Here is a 21,664-nt window from a genome sequence, read left to right as displayed (position 1 = left end):
AAATCAAACAACTTGAGACTTGACTTGGATCCTCAAGACTTGGGACTCGACTTTGACTTAAGACTGATGACTTGAAATGATCTGGCAAGGTTTTGTCACTCATTTTGTGGCACAGATTCCCCGTGGATTACTGTCCACGCAGCCAGAGACAGTATAGAGACAGTGTGGCAGTTGCAAAAAACGAATTGGCTAGTGAAACACACACTCAGTCCTCTGAATAGACCAGCACACTGTAAATCAACACAGGTCAGGAGAGCTAACATAGTGAGAAGGTTTTGGAGGGTTATGAGAGTGAAACTGAATGGAAAAATAAAAACGAATTCATGCATATTTTAATAGGCTACATATAGCCTACCATATTTTAATAGGCTACATATAGCCTACCATATTTTAATAGGCTACATATAGCCTACCATATTTTAATAGGCTACATATAGCCTACCATATTTTAATAGGCTACATATAGCCTACCATATTTTAATAGGCTACATATAGCCTACCATATTTTAGTAGGCTACATATAGCCTACCATATTTTAATAGGCTACATATAGCCTACCATATTTTAATAGGCTACATATAGCCTACCATATTTTAATAGGCTACATATAGCCTACCATATTTTAATAGGCTACATATAGCCTACCATATTTTAATAGGCTACATATAGCCTACCATATTTTAATAGGCTACATAAAGCCTACCATATTTTAATAGGCTACATATAGCCTACCATATTTTAATAGGCTACATATAGCCTACCATATTTTAATAGGCTACATATAGCCTACCATATTTTAGTAGGCTACATATAGCCTACCATATTTTAATAGGCTACATAAAGCCTACCATATTTTAATAGGCTACATATAGCCTACCATATTTTAATAGGCTACATATAGCCTACCATATTTTAATAGGCTACATAAAGCCTACCATATTTTAATAGGCTACATAAAGCCTACCATATTTTATATGCAAATATTTGCTTATTCATGCTGGTCACTAACATAGGCCTAAGGCATTGCACCAAATTATTTGTTTCAAAAACATCTAATCTGTGCTTCAGAAGAAAAAGGTACACGCCTTGAAATTGATAATTTACTTATGAAGTTTACATTTGGAATTTGTTGTAAAAATGTATTATTACATAATCAAAATGTGTTGTATACAAAATAAGGAAAAGGGCTGTCTGGTAGCCTCAATAATTAGACAAAGGTGTGTAGTTGAAGTCATTGCCTGCATAGATTATTTTTTCTTGACATGAGACGACTTGAAAAAATGTAACTTGCTCTTAGAATGCACGACTTGGATTTAACTCGACTCGACCCATTCTACTTGGGACTCGGCTTGAGGCTCGAACCTTGTGACTTGAGACTTGCTCTGACACACACACACATACACATAAAAATACACACACAACATCCATCAGATATTGACTTAATTATAGCACAAGAAACATGTTACTGGTACGGACAAATATTGAATGTTCAGTGATTTTGGTGGGAATTCAGGTATTCAATGTATTGTCCATTTATTTCTTTTTAAATCTTAGATGCACTCATATATACATGTTCTTATTGTATCAGGTATTTATTTTAAATCTTAGATGCACTCATATATACATGTTCTTATGGTATCAGGTATTTATTTTAAATCTTAGATGCACTCATATATACATGTTCTTATTGTATCAGGTATTTATTTTAAATCTTAGATGCACTCATATATACATGTTCTTATTGTATCAGGTATTTATTTTAAATCTTAGATGCACTCATATATACATGTTCTTATTGTATCAGGTATTTATTTAAAATCTTAGATGCACTCATATATACATGTTCTTATTGTATCAGGTATTTCTTTTAAATCTTAGATGCACTCATATATACATGTTCTTATTGTATCAGGTATTTCTTTTAAATCTTAGATGCACTCATATATACATGTTCTTATTGTATCAGGTATTTCTTTTAAATCTTAGATGCACTCATATATACATGTTCTTATTGTATCAGGTATTTATTTATTTATTTTAGATGCACTCATATATACATGTTCTTATTGTATCAGGTATTTCTTTTAAATCTTAGATGCACTCATATATACATGTTCTTATTGTATCAGGTATTTCTTTTAAATCTTAGATGCACTCATATATACATGTTCTTATTGTATCAGGTATTTCTTTTAAATCTTAGATGCACTCATATATACATGTTCTTATTGTATCAGGTATTATTTTAAATCTTAGATGCACTCATATATACATGTTCTTATTGTATCAGGTATTTATTTATTTATTTTAGATGCACTCATATATACATGTTCTTATTGTATCAGGTATTTCTTTTAAATCTTAGATGCACTCATATATACATGTTCTTATTGTATCAGGTATTTATTTTAAATCTTAGATGCACTCATATATACATGTTCTTATTGTATCAGGTATTTATTTTAAATCTTAGATGCACTCATATATACATGTTCTTATTGTATCAGGTATTTATTTTAAATCTTAGATGCACTCATATATACATGTTCTTATTGTATCAGGTATTTATTTTTAAATCTTAGATGCACTCATATATACATGTTCTTATTGTATCAGGTATTTATTTTTAAATCTTAGATGCACTCATATATACATGTTCTTATTGTATCAGGTATTTCTTTTAAATCTTAGATGCACTCATATATACATGTTCTTATTGTATCAGGTATTTATTTTAAATCTTAGATGCACTCATATATACATGTTCTTATTGTATCAGGTATTTATTTTTAAATCTTAGATGCACTCATATATACATGTTCTTATTGTATCAGGTATTTATTTTAAATCTTAGATGCACTCATATATACATGTTCTTATTGTATCAGGTATTTATTTTAAATCTTAGATGCACTCATATATACATGTTCTTATTGTATCAGGTATTTATTTTTAAATCTTAGATGCACTCATATATACATGTTCTTATTGTATCAGGTATTTATTTTTAAATCTTAGATGCACTCATATATACATGTTCTTATTGTATCAGGTATTTATTTTAAATCTTAGATGCACTCATATATACATGTTCTTATTGTATCAGGTATTTATTTTAAATCTTAGATGCACTCATATATACATGTTCTTATTGTATCAGGTATTTCTTTTTAAATCTTAGATGCACTCATATATACATGTTCTTATTGTATCAGGTATTTATTTTAAATCTTAGATGCACACATATATACATGTTCTTATTGTATCAGGTATTTATTTATTTATTTTAGATGCACTCATATATACATGTTTTTATTGTATCAGGTATTTATTTATTTATTTTAGATGCACTCATATATACATGTTTTTATTGTATCAGGTATTTCTTTTTAAATCTTAGATGCACTCATATATACATGTTCTTATTGTATCAGGTATTTATTTTAAATCTTAGATGCACTCATATATACATGTTCTTATTGTATCAGGTATTTCTTTTAAATCTTAGATGCACTCATATATACATGTTCTTATTGTATCAGGTATTTATTTTAAATCTTAGATGCACTCATATATACATGTTCTTATTGTATCAGGTATTTCTTTTAAATCTTAGATGCACTCATATATACATGTTCTTATTGTATCAGGTATTTATTTTAAATCTTAGATGCACACATATATACATGTTCTTATTGTATCAGGTATTTATTTATTTATTTTAGATGCACTCATATATACATGTTCTTATTGTATCAGGTATTTCTTTTTAAATCTTAGATGCACTCATATATACATGTTCTTATTGTATCAGGTATTTATTTTAAATCTTAGATGCACTCATATATACATGTTCTTATTGTATCAGGTATTTCTTTTAAATCTTAGATGCACTCATATATACATGTTCTTATTGTATCAGGTATTTCTTTTAAATCTTAGATGCACTCATATATACATGTTCTTATTGTATCAGGTATTTATTTTAAATCTTAGATGCACACATATATACATGTTCTTATTGTATCAGGTATTTATTTATTTATTTTAGATGCACTCATATATACATGTTCTTATTGTATCAGGTATTTCTTTTTAAATCTTAGATGCACTCATATATACATGTTCTTATTGTATCAGGTATTTATTTTAAATCTTAGATGCACTCATATATACATGTTCTTATTGTATCAGGTATTTCTTTTAAATCTTAGATGCACTCATATATACATGTTCTTATTGTATCAGGTATTTCTTTTAAATCTTAGATGCACTCATATATACATGTTCTTATTGTATCTGGTATTTATTTTTAAATCTTAGATGCACTCATATATACATGTTCTTATTGTATCAGGTATTTATTTTAAATCTTAGATGCACTCATATATACATGTTCTTATTGTATCAGGTATTTCTTTTAAATCTTAGATGCACTCATATATACATGTTCTTATTGTATCAGGTATTTCTTTTTAAATCTTAGATGCACTCATATATACATGTTCTTATTGTATCAGGTATTTATTTTAAATCTTAGATGCACACATATATACATGTTCTTATTGTATCAGGTATTTATTTATTTATTTTAGATGCACTCATATATACATGTTCTTATTGTATCAGGTATTTCTTTTTAAATCTTAGATGCACTCATATATACATGTTCTTATTGTATCAGGTATTTATTTTAAATCTTAGATGCACTCATATATACATGTTCTTATTGTATCAGGTATTTCTTTTAAATCTTAGATGCACTCATATATACATGTTCTTATTGTATCAGGTATTTCTTTTAAATCTTAGATGCACTCATATATACATGTTCTTATTGTATCAGGTATTTATTTTAAATCTTAGATGCACTCATATATACATGTTCTTATTGTATCAGGTATTTATTTTAAATCTTAGATGCACTCATATATACATGTTCTTATTGTATCAGGTATTTCTTTTAAATCTTAGATGCACTCATATATACATGTTCTTATTGTATCAGGTATTTCTTTTTAAATCTTAGATGCACTCATATATACATGTTCTTATTGTATCAGGTATTTATTTTAAATCTTAGATGCACTCATATATACATGTTCTTATTTTATCAGGTATTTCTTTTAAATCTTAGATGCACTCATATATACATTTTCTTATTGTATCAGGTATTTCTTTTAAATCTTAGATGCACTCATATATACATGTTCTTATTGTATCAGGTATTTCTTTTAAATCTTAGATGCACTCATATATACATGTTCTTATTGTATCAGGTATTTATTTATTTATTTTAGATGCACTCATATATACATGTTCTTATTGTATCAGGTATTTCTTTTTAAATCTTAGATGCACTCATATATACATGTTCTTATTGTATCAGGTATTTATTTTAAATCTTAGATGCACTCATATATACATGTTCTTATTGTATCAGGTATTTCTTTTAAATCTTAGATGCACTCATATATACATGTTCTTATTGTATCAGGTATTTATTTTTAAATCTTAGATGCACTCATATATACATGTTCTTATTGTATCAGGTATTTATTTTAAATCTTAGATGCACTCATATATACATGTTCTTATTGTATCAGGTATTTATTTTAAATCTTAGATGCACTCATATATACATGTTCTTATTGTATCAGGTATTTCTTTTTAAATCTTAGATGCACTCATATATACATGTTCTTATTGTATCAGGTATTTATTTTAAATCTTAGATGCACACATATATACATGTTCTTATTGTATCAGGTATTTATTTATTTATTTTAGATGCACTCATATATACATGTTTTTATTGTATCAGGTATTTATTTATTTATTTTAGATGCACTCATATATACATGTTTTTATTGTATCAGGTATTTCTTTTTAAATCTTAGATGCACTCATATATACATGTTCTTATTGTATCAGGTATTTATTTTAAATCTTAGATGCACTCATATATACATGTTCTTATTGTATCAGGTATTTCTTTTAAATCTTAGATGCACTCATATATACATGTTCTTATTGTATCAGGTATTTCTTTTAAATCTTAGATGCACTCATATATACATGTTCTTATTGTATCAGGTATTTCTTTTAAATCTTAGATGCACTCATATATACATGTTCTTATTGTATCAGGTATTTATTTTAAATCTTAGATGCACACATATATACATGTTCTTATTGTATCAGGTATTTATTTATTTATTTTAGATGCACTCATATATACATGTTCTTATTGTATCTGGTATTTATTTTTAAATCTTAGATGCACTCATATATACATGTTCTTATTGTATCAGGTATTTATTTTAAATCTTAGATGCACTCATATATACATGTTCTTATTGTATCAGGTATTTCTTTTAAATCTTAGATGCACTCATATATACATGTTCTTATTGTATCAGGTATTTCTTTTAAATCTTAGATGCACTCATATATACATGTTCTTATTGTATCAGGTATTTATTTTAAATCTTAGATGCACACATATATACATGTTCTTATTGTATCAGGTATTTATTTATTTATTTTAGATGCACTCATATATACATGTTCTTATTGTATCAGGTATTTCTTTTTAAATCTTAGATGCACTCATATATACATGTTCTTATTGTATCAGGTATTTATTTTAAATCTTAGATGCACTCATATATACATGTTCTTATTGTATCAGGTATTTATTTTAAATCTTAGATGCACTCATATATACATGTTCTTATTGTATCAGGTATTTCTTTTTAAATCTTAGATGCACTCATATATACATGTTCTTATTGTATCAGGTATTTATTTTAAATCTTAGATGCACTCATATATACATGTTCTTATTTTATCAGGTATTTCTTTTAAATCTTAGATGCACTCATATATACATTTTCTTATTGTATCAGGTATTTCTTTTAAATCTTAGATGCACTCATATATACATGTTCTTATTGTATCAGGTATTTCTTTTAAATCTTAGATGCACTCATATATACATGTTCTTATTGTATCAGGTATTTATTTATTTATTTTAGATGCACTCATATATACATGTTCTTATTGTATCAGGTATTTCTTTTTAAATCTTAGATGCACTCATATATACATGTTCTTATTGTATCAGGTATTTATTTTAAATCTTAGATGCACTCATATATACATGTTCTTATTGTATCAGGTATTTATTTTAAATCTTAGATGCACTCATATATACATGTTCTTATTGTATCAGGTATTTATTTTAAATCTTAGATGCACTCATATATACATGTTCTTATTGTATCAGGTATTTATTTTAAATCTTAGATGCACTCATATATACATGTTCTTATTTTATCAGGTATTTCTTTTAAATCTTAGATGCACTCATATATACATTTTCTTATTGTATCAGGTATTTCTTTTAAATCTTAGATGCACTCATATATACATGTTCTTATTGTATCAGGTATTTCTTTTAAATCTTAGATGCACTCATATATACATGTTCTTATTGTATCAGGTATTTATTTATTTATTTTAGATGCACTCATATATACATGTTCTTATTGTATCAGGTATTTCTTTTTAAATCTTAGATGCACTCATATATACATGTTCTTATTGTATCAGGTATTTATTTTAAATCTTAGATGCACTCATATATACATGTTCTTATTGTATCAGGTATTTATTTTAAATCTTAGATGCACTCATATATACATGTTCTTATTGTATCAGGTATTTATTTTAAAATTTTTATTTTATTTTTATTTTTATTTCACCTTTATTTAACCAGGTAAGCAAGTTGAGAACAAGTTCTCATTTACAATTGCGACCTGGCCAAGATAAAGCAAAGCAGTTCGACACATACAACGACACAGAGTTACACATGGAGTAAAACAAACATACAGTCAATAATAGAGTAAAAAAAAACAAGTCTATATACAATGTGAGCAAATTAGGTGAGAAGGGAGGTAAAGGCAAAAAAGGCCATGGTGGCAAAGTAAATACAATATAGCAAGTAAAACACTGGAATGGTAGTTTTGCAATGGAAGAATGTGCAAAGTAGAAATAAAAATAATGGAGTGCAAAGGAGCAAAATAAATAAATAAATTAAATACAGTTGGGAAAGAGGTAGTTGTTTGGGCTAAATTATAGGTGGGCTATGTACAGGTGCAGTAATCTGTAAGATGCTCTGACAGTTGGTGCTTAAAGCTAGTGAGGGAGATAAGTGTTTCCGATTTAAGAGATTTTTGTAGTTCGTTCCAGTCATTGGCAGCAGAGAACTGGAAGGAGAGGCGGCCAAAGAAAGAATTGGTTTTGGGGGTGACTAGAGAGATATACCTGCTGGAGCGTGTGCTACAGGTGGGAGATGCTATGGTGACCAGCGAGCTGAGATAAGGGGGACTTTACCTAGCAGGGTCTTGTAGATGACATGGAGCCAGTGGGTTTGGCGACGAGTATGAAGCGAGGGCCAGCCAACGAGAGCGTACAGGTCGCAATGGTGGGTAGTATATGGGGCTTTGGTGACAAAACGGATTGCACTGTGATAGACTGCATCCAATTTGTTGAGTAGGGTATTGGAGGCTATTTTGTAAATGACATCGCCAAAGTCGAGGATTGGTAGGATGGTCAATTTTACAAGGGTATGTTTGGCAGCATGAGTGAAGGATGCTTTGTTGCGAAATAGGAAGCCAATTCTAGATTTAACTTTGGATTGGAGATGTTTGATATGGGTCTGGAAGGAGAGTTTACAGTCTAACCAGACACCTAAGTATTTGTAGTTGTCCACGTATTCTAAGTCAGAGCCGTCCAGAGTAGTGATGTTGGACAGGCGGGTAGGTGCAGGTAGCGATCGGTTGAAGAGCATGCATTTAGTTTTACTTGTATTTAAGAGCAATTGGAGGCCACGGAAGGAGAGTTGTATGGCATTGAAGCTTGCCTGGAGGGTTGTTAACACAGTGTCCAAAGAAGGGCCGGAAGTATACAGAATGGTGTCGTCTGCGAAGAGGTGGATCAGAGACTCACCAGCAGCAAGAGCGACCTCATTGATGTATACAGAGAAGAGAGTCGGTCCAAGAATTGAACCCTGTGGCACCCCCATAGAGACTGCCAGAGGTCCGGACAGCAGACCCTCCGATTTGACACACTGAACTCTATCAGAGAAGTAGTTGGTGAACCAGGCGAGGCAATCATTTGAGAAACCAAGGCTGTCGAGTCTGCCAATGAGGATGTGGTGGTTGACAGAGTCGAAAGCCTTGGCCAGATCAATGAATACGGCTGCACAGTAATGTTTCTTATCGATGGCGGTTAAGATATCGTTTAGGACCTTGAGCGTGGCTGAGGTGCACCCATGACCAGCTCTGAAACCAGATTGCATAGCAGAGAAGGTATGGTGAGATTCGAAATGGTCGGTAATCTGTTTGTTGACTTGGCTTTCGAAGACCTTAGAAAGGCATGGTAGGATAGATATAGGTCTGTAGCAGTTTGGGTCAAGAGTGTCCCCCCTTTGAAGAGGGGATGACCGCAGCTGCTTTCCAATCTTTGGGAATCTCAGATGACACGAAAGAGAGGTTGAACAGGCTAGTAATAGGGGTGGCAACAATTTCGGCAGATAATTTTAGAAAGAAAGGGTCCAGATTGTCTAGCCCGGCTGATTTGTAGGGGTCCAGATTTTTCAGCTCTTTCAGAACTTCAGCTGAATGGATTTGGGAGAAGGAGAAATGGGGAAGGCTTGGGCGAGTTGCTGTTGGGGGTGCAGTGCTGTTGACCGGGGTAGGAGTTGCCAGGTGGAAAGCATGGCCAGCCGTAGAAAAATGCTTATTGAAATTCTCAATTATGGTGGATTTATCAGTGGTGACAGTGTTTCCTATCTTCAGTGCAGTGGGCAGCTGGGAGGAGGTGTTCTTATTCTCCATGGACTTTACAGTGTCCCAGAACTTTTTTGAGTTAGTGTTGCAGGAAGCAAATTTCTGCTTGAAAAAGCTAGCCTTGGCTTTTCTAACTGCCTGTGTATAACGGTTTCTAGCTTCCCTGAACAGCTGCATATCACGGGGGCTGTTCGATGCTAATGCAGAACGCCAAATCTTAGATGCACTCATATATACATGTTCTTATTGTATCAGGTATTTATTTTAAATCTTAGATGCACTCATATATACATGTTCTTATTGTATCAGGTATTTATTTTTAAATCTTAGATGCACTCATATATACATGTTCTTATTGTATCAGGTATTTATTTTAAATCTTAGATGCACTCATATATACATGTTCTTATTGTATCAGGTATTTATTTTAAATCTTAGATGCACTCATATATACATGTTCTTGTTGTATCAGGTATTTATTTTAAATCTTAGATGCACTCATATATACATGTTCTTATTGTATCAGGTATTTATTTTAAATCTTAGATGCACTCATATATACATGTTCTTGTTGTATCAGGTATTTATTTTAAATCTTAGATGCACTCATATATACATGTTCTTATTGTATCAGGTATTTATTTTAAATCTTAGATGCTCTCATATATACATGTTCTTATTGTATCAGGTATTTATTTTAAATCTTAGATGCACTCATATATACATGTTCTTATTGTATCAGGTATTTATTTTAAATCTTAGATGCACACATATATACATGTTCTTATTGTATCAGGTATTTATTTATTTATTTTAGATGCACTCATATATACATGTTCTTATTGTATCAGGTATTTCTTTTTAAATCTTAGATGCACTCATATATACATGTTCTTATTGTATCAGGTATTTATTTTAAATCTTAGATGCACTCATATATACATGTTCTTATTGTATCAGGTATTTATTTTAAATCTTAGATGCACTCATATATACATGTTCTTATTGTATCAGGTATTTCTTTTAAATCTTAGATGCACTCATATATACATGTTCTTATTGTATCAGGTATTTATTTTTAAATCTTAGATGCACTCATATATACATGTTCTTATTGTATCAGGTATTTATTTTAAAATCTTAGATGCACTCATATATACATGTTCTTATTGTATCAGGTATTTATTTTTAAATCTTAGATGCACTCATATATACATGTTCTTATTGTATCAGGTATTTATTTTTAAATCTTAGATGCACTCATATATACATGTTCTTATTGTATCAGGTATTTATTTTAAATCTTAGATGCACTCATATATACATGTTCTTATTGTATCAGGTATTTATTTTAAATCTTAGATGCACTCATATATACATGTTCTTATTGTATCAGGTATTTATTTTAAATCTTAGATGCACTCATATATACATGTTCTTATTGTATCAGGTATTTATTTTAAATCTTAGATGCACTCATATATACATGTTCTTGTTGTATCAGGTATTTATTTTAAATCTTAGATGCACTCATATATACATGTTCTTATTGTATCAGGTATTTATTTTAAATCTTAGATGCACTCATATATACATGTTCTTGTTGTATCAGGTATTTATTTTAAATCTTAGATGCACTCATATATACATGTTCTTATTGTATCAGGTATTTATTTTAAATCTTAGATGCACACATATATACATGTTCTTATTGTATCAGGTATTTATTTATTTATTTTAGATGCACTCATATATACATGTTCTTATTGTATCAGGTATTTCTTTTTAAATCTTAGATGCACTCATATATACATGTTCTTATTGTATCAGGTATTTATTTTAAATCTTAGATGCACTCATATATACATGTTCTTATTGTATCAGGTATTTATTTTTAAATCTTAGATGCACTCATATATACATGTTCTTATTGTATCAGGTATTTATTTTAAATCTTAGATGCACTCATATATACATGTTCTTATTGTATCAGGTATTTATTTTAAATCTTAGATGCACTCATATATACATGTTCTTATTGTATCAGGTATTTCTTTTAAATCTTAGATGCACTCATATATACATGTTCTTATTGTATCAGGTATTTCTTTTAAATCTTAGATGCACTCATATATACATGTTCTTATTGTATCAGGTATTTATTTTTAAATCTTAGATGCACTCATATATACATGTTCTTATTGTATCAGGTATTTATTTTAAAATCTTAGATGCACTCATATATACATGTTCTTATTGTATCAGGTATTTATTTTTAAATCTTAGATGCACTCATATATACATGTTCTTATTGTATCAGGTATTTTTTATTTATTTTATATGCTTCTAATTTGCATAAATACACTTGGTGTATTTGCATATATGAATAAAATAACATAAAGGAGAGGAAAAAGGCTGCAACCACCAAAGACTTGCTCTGTCAAGCAGTGGAGGCTAGTAGGAGGAGCTATAGGAGGACAGGCTCATTGTAATGGCTGGAATGGAATTAATGGAACAGAGTCAAGCATTTGGTTTCCCAATGTTTAATGTGTTTGATACCGTTCAATTTATTCCATTCCATCTATTACAATGAGCCTGTCCTCCTATAGCTCCTCCCACCAGCCTGTACTGCTGTCTTGGCCTACCTGCACTCACCTGTGCTGTCTAGACTGCCTCATTAATTACGTTTGTTGTGATGTTCTCTTGCGTAATTCAACAAGGGTGTCAATAGCAGGATACCCTGGGATTAAAAATCAACATGCTTAGCTCTAGATTACACCTATCTCAACATACTTTACATTGTTTGTGAGATTAGGCATAATATCACTAATATCACTAATCCGAGTTTTCATTTTCGGAAGTTGCTTTCATTTCAACTATTCTATTTTGTAAAATTTCAACTGTATTAAATTATAACTTTTTTTTAAATTCCACAAAAATGAACACCCATCAAAATAAAGTTTTGTTTCTTCTCTTTCTTGTGATGTGGAGATGGTGTGTAAAATCCCAGGCAAAGCTTTCTTATTGATTCCACAGAAAGCGAAGGTATCCCATTGAGCCCATGTCAGCCATTACCAGGATGTGTTTGACAGGTCATTACAAACATTTCCCCGGTCGTAACGTTAGCGGGTAAAAATGACAGGCACAAGCAAGAGTATGAAAGGGTTGCAGGTGTAAAATGAAAGCAATCAATCCAGCGAGATTTACAGTAAGTGACCAGTGGATTTCGCAGCCCCCAAACACAGAAAATAGATGGCTGAAAAAGATAGACACGATAGACACGCACACACATACACACATACACATACATACATACACACACCACGCACAAAAACACCATCCCTCTTTCCCTCTCTCTCTCACACACGCTCTGTGCCATGAGGATTCCCATATGGTCATGAGGCATCTCTAACCCAGTTTGTGCTGTGTAACATGGATTCTCTGTGTACCCTGAGAATAGCTGTCTGCTCCAGCCTGCTGTTTCACCTGCACCTTCTACTCTCCTCATTTATCGCTTTCTCTTCCCCTCCACCTCTACCCGCGCCTCTCCTCCCTCTCTCCACCCCTACACCCTTTACTCTCTTCCTCCACCTCTACCCACGCCTCCCCTCCCTCTCCACCCCTACACCCTTTACTCTCTTCCCCTCCACCTCTACCCGCGCCTCCTCCTCCCTCTCTCCACCCACCCCTACACCCTTTACTCTCTTCCCCTCCACCTCTACCCGCGCCCTCCTCCCTCTCTCCACCCCTACACCCTTTACTCTCTTCCCTCCACCTCTACCCGCTCCTCTCCTCCCTCTCTCCACCCCTACACCCTTTACTCTCTTCCCCTCCACCTCTACCCGCGCTCTCCTCCTCCCTCTCTCCACCCCTACACCCTTTACTCTCTTCCCTCCACCTCTACCCGCGCCTCTCCTCCTCCTCTCTCCACCCCTACACCCTTTACTCTCTTCCCTCCACCTCTACCCGCGCCTCTCCTCCCTCTCTCCACCCCTACACCCTTTACTCTCTTTCCTCCACCTCTACCCGCGCTCTCCTCCCTCTCTCCACCCCTACACCCTTTACTCTCTTCCCCTCCACCTCTACCCGCTCCTCTCCTCCTCTCTCCACCCCTACACCCTTTACTCTCTTCCCCTCCACCTTTACCCGCTCCTCTCCTCCTCTCTCCACCCTACACCCTTTACTTTCTCTTCCCCCTCCACCTTTACCCGCTCCTCTCCTCCCTCTCTCCACCCCTACACCCTTTACTCTCTTCCCCTCCACCTCTACCCGCTCCTCTCCTCCCTCTCTCCACCCCTACACCCTTTACTCTCTTCCCCTCCACCTTTACCCGCGCCTCTCCTCCCTCTCTCCACCCCTACACCCTTTACTCTCTTCCCCTCCACCTCTACCCGCTCCTCTCCTCCCTCTCTCCACCCCTACACCCTTTACTCTCTTCCCCTCCACCTCTACCCGCGCCTCTCCTCCCTCTCTCCACCCCTACACCCTTTACTCTCTTCCCTCCACCTCTACCCGCACCTCTCCTCCCTCTCTCCACCCCTACACCCTTTACTCTCTTCCCCTCCACCTCTACCCGCTCCTCTCCTCCTCTCTCCACCCCTACACCCTTTACTCTCTTCCCTCCACCTTTACCCGCGCCTCTCCTCCCTCTCTCCACCCCTACACCCTTTACTCTCTTCCTCCACCTCTACCTGCGCCTCTCCTCCCTCTCTCCACCCCTACACCCTTTACTCTCTTCCCTCCACCTCTACCCGCTCCTCTCCTCCCTCTCTCCACCCCTACACCCTTTACTCTCTTCCCCTCCACCTCTACCCGCCTCTCCTCCCTCTCTCCACCCCTACACACTTTACTCTCTTCCCCTCCACCTCTACCCGCGCCTCTCCTCCCTCTCTCCACCCCTACACCCTTTACTCTCTTCCCCTCCACCTCTACCCGCTCCCTCTCCTCCCTCTCTCCACCCCTACACCATTTACTCTCTTCCCCTCCACCTCTACCCGCTCCTCTCCTCCCTCTCTCCACCCCTACACCCTTTACTCTCTTCCCCTCCACCTCTACCCACGCCTCTCCTCCCTCTCTCCCCCTACACCCTTTACTCTCTTCCCTCCACCTCTACCCGCTCCTCTCCACCCTCTCTCCACCCCTACACCCTTTACTCTCTTCCCTCCACCTCTACCCGCGCCTCTCCTCCCTCTCTCCAGCCCTACACCCTTTACTCTCTTCCCCTCCACCTCTACCCGCGCCTCTCCTCCCTCTCTCCACCCCTACACCCTTTACTCTCTTCCCCTCCACCTCTACCCGCGCCTCTCCTCCCTCTCTCCACCCCTACACCTTTACTCTCTTCCCTCCACCTCTACCCGCTCCTCTCCTCCCTCTCTCCACCCCTACACCCTTTACTCTCTTCCTCCACCTCTACCCGCTCCTCTCCTCCCTCTCTCCACCCCTACACCCTTTACTCTCTTCCCCTCCACCTCTACCCGCGCCTCTCCTCCCTCTCTCCACCCCTACACCCTTTACTCTCTTCCCCTCCACCTCTACCCGCGCCTCTCCTCCCTCTCTCCACCCCTACACCCTTTACTCTCTTCCTCCACCTCTACCCGCTCCTCTCCTCCCTCTCTCCACCCCTACACCCTTTACTCTCTTCCCCTCCACCTCTACCCGCGCCTCTCCTCCCTCTCTCCACCCCTACACCCTTTACTCTCTTCCCCTCCACCTCTACCCGCTCCTCTCCTCCCTCTCTCCACCCCTACACCCTTTACTCTCTTCCCTCCACCTCTACCCGCGCCTCTCCTCCCTCTCTCCACCCCTATACCCTTTACTCTCTTCCCCTCCACCTCTACCCGCGCTCTCCTCCCTCTCTCCACCCCTACACCCTTTACTCTCTTCCCTCCACCTCTACCCGCGCCTCTCCTCCCTCTCTCCACCCCTACACCCTTTACTCTCTTCCTCCACCTCTACCCGCTCCTCTCCTCCCTCTCTCCACCCCTACACCTTTACTCTCTTCCCTCCACCTCTACCCGCTCCTCTCCTCCCTCTCTCCACCCCTACACCCTTTACTCTCTTCCCCTCCACCTCTACCCGCGCCTCTCCTCCCTCTCTCCACCCCTACACCCTTTACTCTCTTCCCCTCCACCTCTACCCGCGCCTCTCCTCCCCTCTCTCCACCCCTACACCCTTTACTCTCTTCCCCTCCACCTCTACCCGCTCCTCTCCTCCCTCTCTCCACCCCTACACCATTTATTCTCTTCCCCTCCACCTCTACCCGCGCCTCTCCTCCCTCTCTCCACCCCTACACCCTTTACTCTCTTCCCCTCCACCTCTACCCGCGCCTCTCCCCTCTCTCCACCCCTACACCTTTACTCTCTTCCTCCACCTCTACCCGCTCCTCTCCTCCCTCTCTCCACCCCTACACCCTTTACTCTCTTCCCCTCCACCTCTACCCGCGCCTCTCCTCCCTCTCTCCACCCCTACACCCTTTACTCTCTTCCCCTCCACCTCTACCCGCTCCTCTCCTCCCTCTCTCCACCCCTACACCCTTTACTCTCTTCCCTCCACCTCTACCCGCTCCTCTCCTCCCTCTCTCCACCCCCACACCCTTTACTCTCTTCCTCCACCTCTACCCGCTCATCTCCTCCCTCTCTCCACCCCTACACCCTTTACTCTCTTCCCTCCACCTCTACCCGCGCCTCTCCTCCCTCTCCACCCCTACACCCTTTACTCTCTTCCCCTCCACCTCTACCCGCTCCTCTCCTCCCCTCTCCACGCCTACACCCTTTACTCTCTTCCCCTCCACCTCTACCCACACCTCTCTTCACTCTCTCCACCCCTACACCCTTTACTCTCCTCCCCTCGACCTCTATCCGCGCCTCTCTTCACTCTCTCCACCCCTACACTTGTTTATCTTCTCCCCTCCACCTCCACCCCAACACTATCTTCCCCTCTTTTTAAACTATGTCCCCTCCTTCCTCTCCCCCTCTCAGGCCCTCCTCTTCTCCCTCTACCCATCTCCTCCTCTCCCTCTCTCTCCTCTTCACTGTAGCAACAGTATTATCCCTGACAGCCTGTAGCCCCTCCAGACTCACTCCCACCTCGAGTGCAGATGGATCCTGTACTCTGTTTGCCTGCACAACTCCTGCTTCACACACACACACACACACACATGCACACGCACACACACACACACACACACACTTACTCACTCACACACACACACTTGCATACACATTTACTTCACAAACCAAATCTGATATTTCTTCATTTTAGTTGGGTTTTTTTTTTGGGGGGGGGGGGTATTTGTGTATTCATATTGTACTGTTAGAAATGTACAACACTGCTGGAGCTAGAAACATGACCATTTCACTACACTTGCTTTAACATTCGCTAATCTGTGTACGCCACAAATACTTTTTGATTTATTTTGATTTGATTTTAATATTTTCTGTTACCATCTCTGAGCCATGCAAAACTAAGTATGGGTTTCTGTCAGGGGAAGAGGGAATAGGGGACAACAGGCCAAATCAAAACACTCTCCCAGAGTACCAGATAAAATTGGATTAGATTACATTTAAGAAAATTCTTCTGTTTGTAAAAATGTATCATTCAATTAGACAATTCAAATGTTTCTTACCTTGGCTTCCCAAAGCACAGATTAACCTCTGACTTACCTCTAGTGAACTGAATGGGATTCAGGATGTTTTGGTGATGAAACATTTTCATTTAATTAAGCAAAAATATGTTAAAGTGATACAAAACAACTTGTTTGAAAAGGGAAAGTCACTGGAATCAGTTTTGACTCCTGATTGGTTGGAAGGGGCTGGTAGTAGGACATTGAGGGGATTCGATTATCTGGCCCGGGTTACCTCGGTGGGAGGAGTTTGCACTGGGTGAAAAGTGATTGCAATCATTTTGTAACTGGGCTGCCTCCCTGGGCTGCCTCCCTGGGCTGCCTCCCTGGGCTGCCTCCCTGGACTGCCTCCCTGGGCTGCCTCCCTGGGCTGCCTCCCTGGGCTGCCTCCCTGGGCTGCCTCCCTGGGCTGCCTCCTTGGGCTGCCTCCCTGGCGTGGACCATGTTCCCTGTTCCAAGCCCAAGGCAAAGTCGGCTCAAAACAAAGTGCCGTAGCCTAGGCTAGATTAAGCACGTGGAGTAATGACTAGAATTCTGTGTTTTCACATGCAAAAGTGATTGCTTTTGATTTAAAAAACACTTTATCTGCCTTCCCAATGAAAATTTGCTTGAAAATATGAACATATATTTTATGTAAAAGGGATGTTATATGTTTGTGGACGATGCACCATCCTACCTTGTTGATTACATGACCTAACAGCACAGATTACTAATCCATTTGAGACGGGGGCACCTCCCTCATCTATTTTGCCCGTTTACTCCACGGGCTATAGACCGGTGCACCATGTCTCAGGTTAATAGAACTCCCTCATTGGGTGATGGGGGATTCTGATTGGCTGTGTGTGTTCACAGGCGGGGACGTGTGCATAACGGGTCATGACAGTGGACCAGTGTTTGAAGAGCAGCCTAGCAGTGTGGTCTACCCAGAGGGACTCAGTGAGGGCAAAGTCACTCTCAACTGCCAGGCTAGAGCCAGTCCTGCTGCTACGTACAGGTAAGTACTCACACAGACATACAGACAGAAAACAAATCAAATCAAATGAATTGGTCACATACGAGAGAGAAGGGTACAGCCAGAGTATGCATCGGACAGGTCTGTCATCTAACCCCTCCCTGTCCGGTAGCTGGCGCGTCAATGGTACAGACGTCCCTGTAGGTGACCCCCGGTACACACTGGTAGCCGGTAACCTGGTGATCAGTGGTCCCCAGTTCGGCCGTGATGGAGGCTCCTACCAGTGTCTGGCCATCAACCGCTGTGGCACCATACTCAGCCGGGCCGCCAACCTCAAATTCGGTTGTGAGTACATTGATTTATTTATTCAGGTATTATTTTCCATTCTCTCAGTGTTTATGGGGACAATGCATAATCATCAACATTTACTGGATCCCAGTTGTTGTTCATCAAACCTTATTTGGATCTCATCTCATTCCATTGATTGGTTTACATAGTGAAAAGAATACATTTCTCAGTGAGAAGTACATTTTTGTCTTGATTGAGTGGATTTCATTGATCTTTCCTTATTCTTGTGATATCCTTCTGTCCTCCTTTTCCAGACCTCCATGACTTCCCTGGGGAAGGGAGGAGCCCACAGACGGCTTACGAGGGAGCAGGTGCCTTCCTAGCCTGCCAGCCCCCCGCCCACTACCCAGGTGCACACACACACACACACACACACACACACACACACACACACACACATGCACACACACATGCACATGCACATGCACACACACATGCACACTCACACACGCGAGTCTCACTCTCCTCTCCTCCCTCTCATCTCTCATTAGCTCTTTCCTACCGCTGGTTCGTTAGCGAGTTTCCTAGCTTCATGAAGCCTGACGGAGGTCGGTGGTTCGTTTCCCAGGTAACGGGCAACTTGTACCTGGCCAAGGCGGAGCCTAACGATACAGCAAGTTACTTCTGCTTCACCACCATCAACATGGACATTAGCACCAAGAGTACCTTCAGCAAGGCTAACCAGCTCACCGTGCAGCCAGATGGTACAGGACTCTCTGTGTGTGTGTTTGTGCATGTAGCTGAGTGAGAAAAAGGCCTATTCAAGACTCTGTTACTCTTACACAGTAATTGTACAGCTTTGAAAAGTTTTGACATTTCAATTGACAATTTCAGGACAGTGAAATAAAGTGGAAGGATAAAGTGTGTTTCTCCTGTAAAAGGGAAGATTTGAACCACATCAGCCATTTTCTCTGTTGTTGACATGTCCTCTCTATTCACCACAGCCAACGCCAGGAAGTCAGCTCCTGCTATCACAGTGGGTTTCCCAGCAGAGACGTACGCCCTGACAGGGCACACCACCCAGCTGGAATGCTTCGCCTACGGAAAGTAAGTCCCTGATCCATTTTCTTGTCCCATGTTAGGATATCTCTTGATTTGTTGTATTTCTTTTGTTTTCACACACTCTCTCCCTACATGTCCCTTCCTGCCTCTCCCTCCTTCTCCTCCTCTCTCCACCCATTTCCCCTCTCTCTCTCTCCTCCCCCTCCTCCTCTCCTACTCCTTCCCTCCCCAGTCCTGTCCCAAAACTCCGTTGGAGGAAGGTGGATGGTCTGTTGCCGTCTAAGGCCGGGGCTAGTGCAGAGGGACCCATCCTCACACTGCCTGAGATGACTTTCCATGAAGAGGGGGTGTATGAGTGTGAGGCCTACAACTCTGAGGGCCGTGACACACAACAAGGACGCATCACTGTGCAAGGTAGGGTAGAGACACCCCCACACATACACACACACAATATGACCATCAAAACCATGTGTGTTGACCTGCACTTTATTGTCCCTGTGTTTATCTGGTCCCTTCTAGCACAGCCAGAGTGGCTGCAAGTGATGAGTGACTCTGAGGTGGAGATCAGCTCTGAGCTGCACTGGACTTGTGTTGCAGCAGGCAAACCAAGACCCTCCATACGCTGGCTACGCAATGGACAGCCCCTCAGCACACAGGTGTATACACACACACACACACACACACACACACACACACACACACACACACACATACATACATACATACATACATACACACATACATACATACATACATACATACATACATACATACATACATACATACATACATACATACAATCCTCTATCTCCCATCATCTCTCCCTTCCTTTATCTCTCAATACATCCCTCTCTCTATCTCTCCCATCATGTCTCCCTCCCATTATCTCTCAATCCATCCCTCTCTCTATCTCTCCCATCATCTCTCCCTCCCTTTAACGCTCAATCCATCCCTCTCTCTATCTCTCCCACTATCTCTCCCTCCCTTTATCTCTCAATCCATCCCTTGCTCTCTCTCAGGACCGGGTGGAGGTCAATGGGGGTCGTCTGAAGGTCATCAACCTGGCCCTGGAGGATTCTGGGATGTATCAGTGTGTGGCTGAGAACAAACACGGCACCATTTACTCCAACGCCGAGCTGAGGGTGCAAGGTGAGAGGTCAGGGTTCAAGGGTTAAAATCAAACCCTGTAAACACTGCAGTCCAAGAGAACTGGAACTCTGTTGTAACTTCTCTCCCCCTCTCCTCCACCCTATGTTGTGGTCTCCAGTCCAAGTCCCAGACTTCCGCTCCAACCCGGTGAGGAGGCTTGTCCCAGCAGCCCGAGGGGGGCAGGTGATGATGGAGTGTCGGCCGCGAGCCGCCCCCAAACCCACCCTGTTCTGGAGCCGCGGTACTGAGCTCCTTACCAACAGCAGCAGGTAAACACACACACTAACTCACACACAAACACTCATTCATGCGGAAGACACATTTCAGTTGAATACATTCAGTTGGACAACTGTCTAGGTATCCCCCTTTTCCTTTCCCCTTTCACACACTCACACACACACACACACACACACACACACACACACACACACACACACACACACACACACACACACGTCTCAACCCTGAGGCTTGATTGAGAAACCAAAATGTGCAATAGGAATGTAGTAGAAGGTAAGATCAAAATAGCATTCCCCTGTTATGTGTGTATCAAAGGAACCTATTTCTTCGGATTTCATCACATTTGGGTGCTTTGTTAGGTCTGTGTGTCTAGATGAAAAACATAATTAATTAACCTGTGTGTCTATGCGCATGTGTGTACGTGTATGAATGTTCACTTGATACATCTCCAGAGGGAATTAAACATAAAAGGTAGAAGTTAAGGTCAAATGGAGA

At 39.1% G+C, this 21,664-nt stretch overlaps 1 protein-coding gene across 1 annotated transcript in view; it reads left to right on the top strand.

The window, feature by feature from the left end:
• The window catches only part of cntn2 (contactin 2), a 94,860-nt gene that overhangs the window by 57,665 nt on the left and 15,531 nt on the right, over window positions 1–21,664 (top strand). The window contains exons 3-11 of the mRNA XM_029682136.2: window positions 18,331–18,472; window positions 18,603–18,775; window positions 19,033–19,128; window positions 19,270–19,482; window positions 19,723–19,825; window positions 20,013–20,194; window positions 20,300–20,436; window positions 20,800–20,929; window positions 21,048–21,198. Of these exons, the coding sequence (XP_029537996.1) occupies window positions 18,331–18,472; window positions 18,603–18,775; window positions 19,033–19,128; window positions 19,270–19,482; window positions 19,723–19,825; window positions 20,013–20,194; window positions 20,300–20,436; window positions 20,800–20,929; window positions 21,048–21,198 (1,327 nt within the window). The remainder of the gene's footprint in view (window positions 1–18,330; window positions 18,473–18,602; window positions 18,776–19,032; window positions 19,129–19,269; window positions 19,483–19,722; window positions 19,826–20,012; window positions 20,195–20,299; window positions 20,437–20,799; window positions 20,930–21,047; window positions 21,199–21,664) is intronic.

Source organism: Oncorhynchus nerka, linkage group LG2 (assembly GCF_034236695.1).
Source record: "Oncorhynchus nerka isolate Pitt River linkage group LG2, Oner_Uvic_2.0, whole genome shotgun sequence".
Lineage (NCBI taxonomy): Eukaryota > Metazoa > Chordata > Actinopteri > Salmoniformes > Salmonidae > Oncorhynchus > Oncorhynchus nerka.
This window is presented reverse-complemented; position numbering and strand designations above follow the sequence as displayed.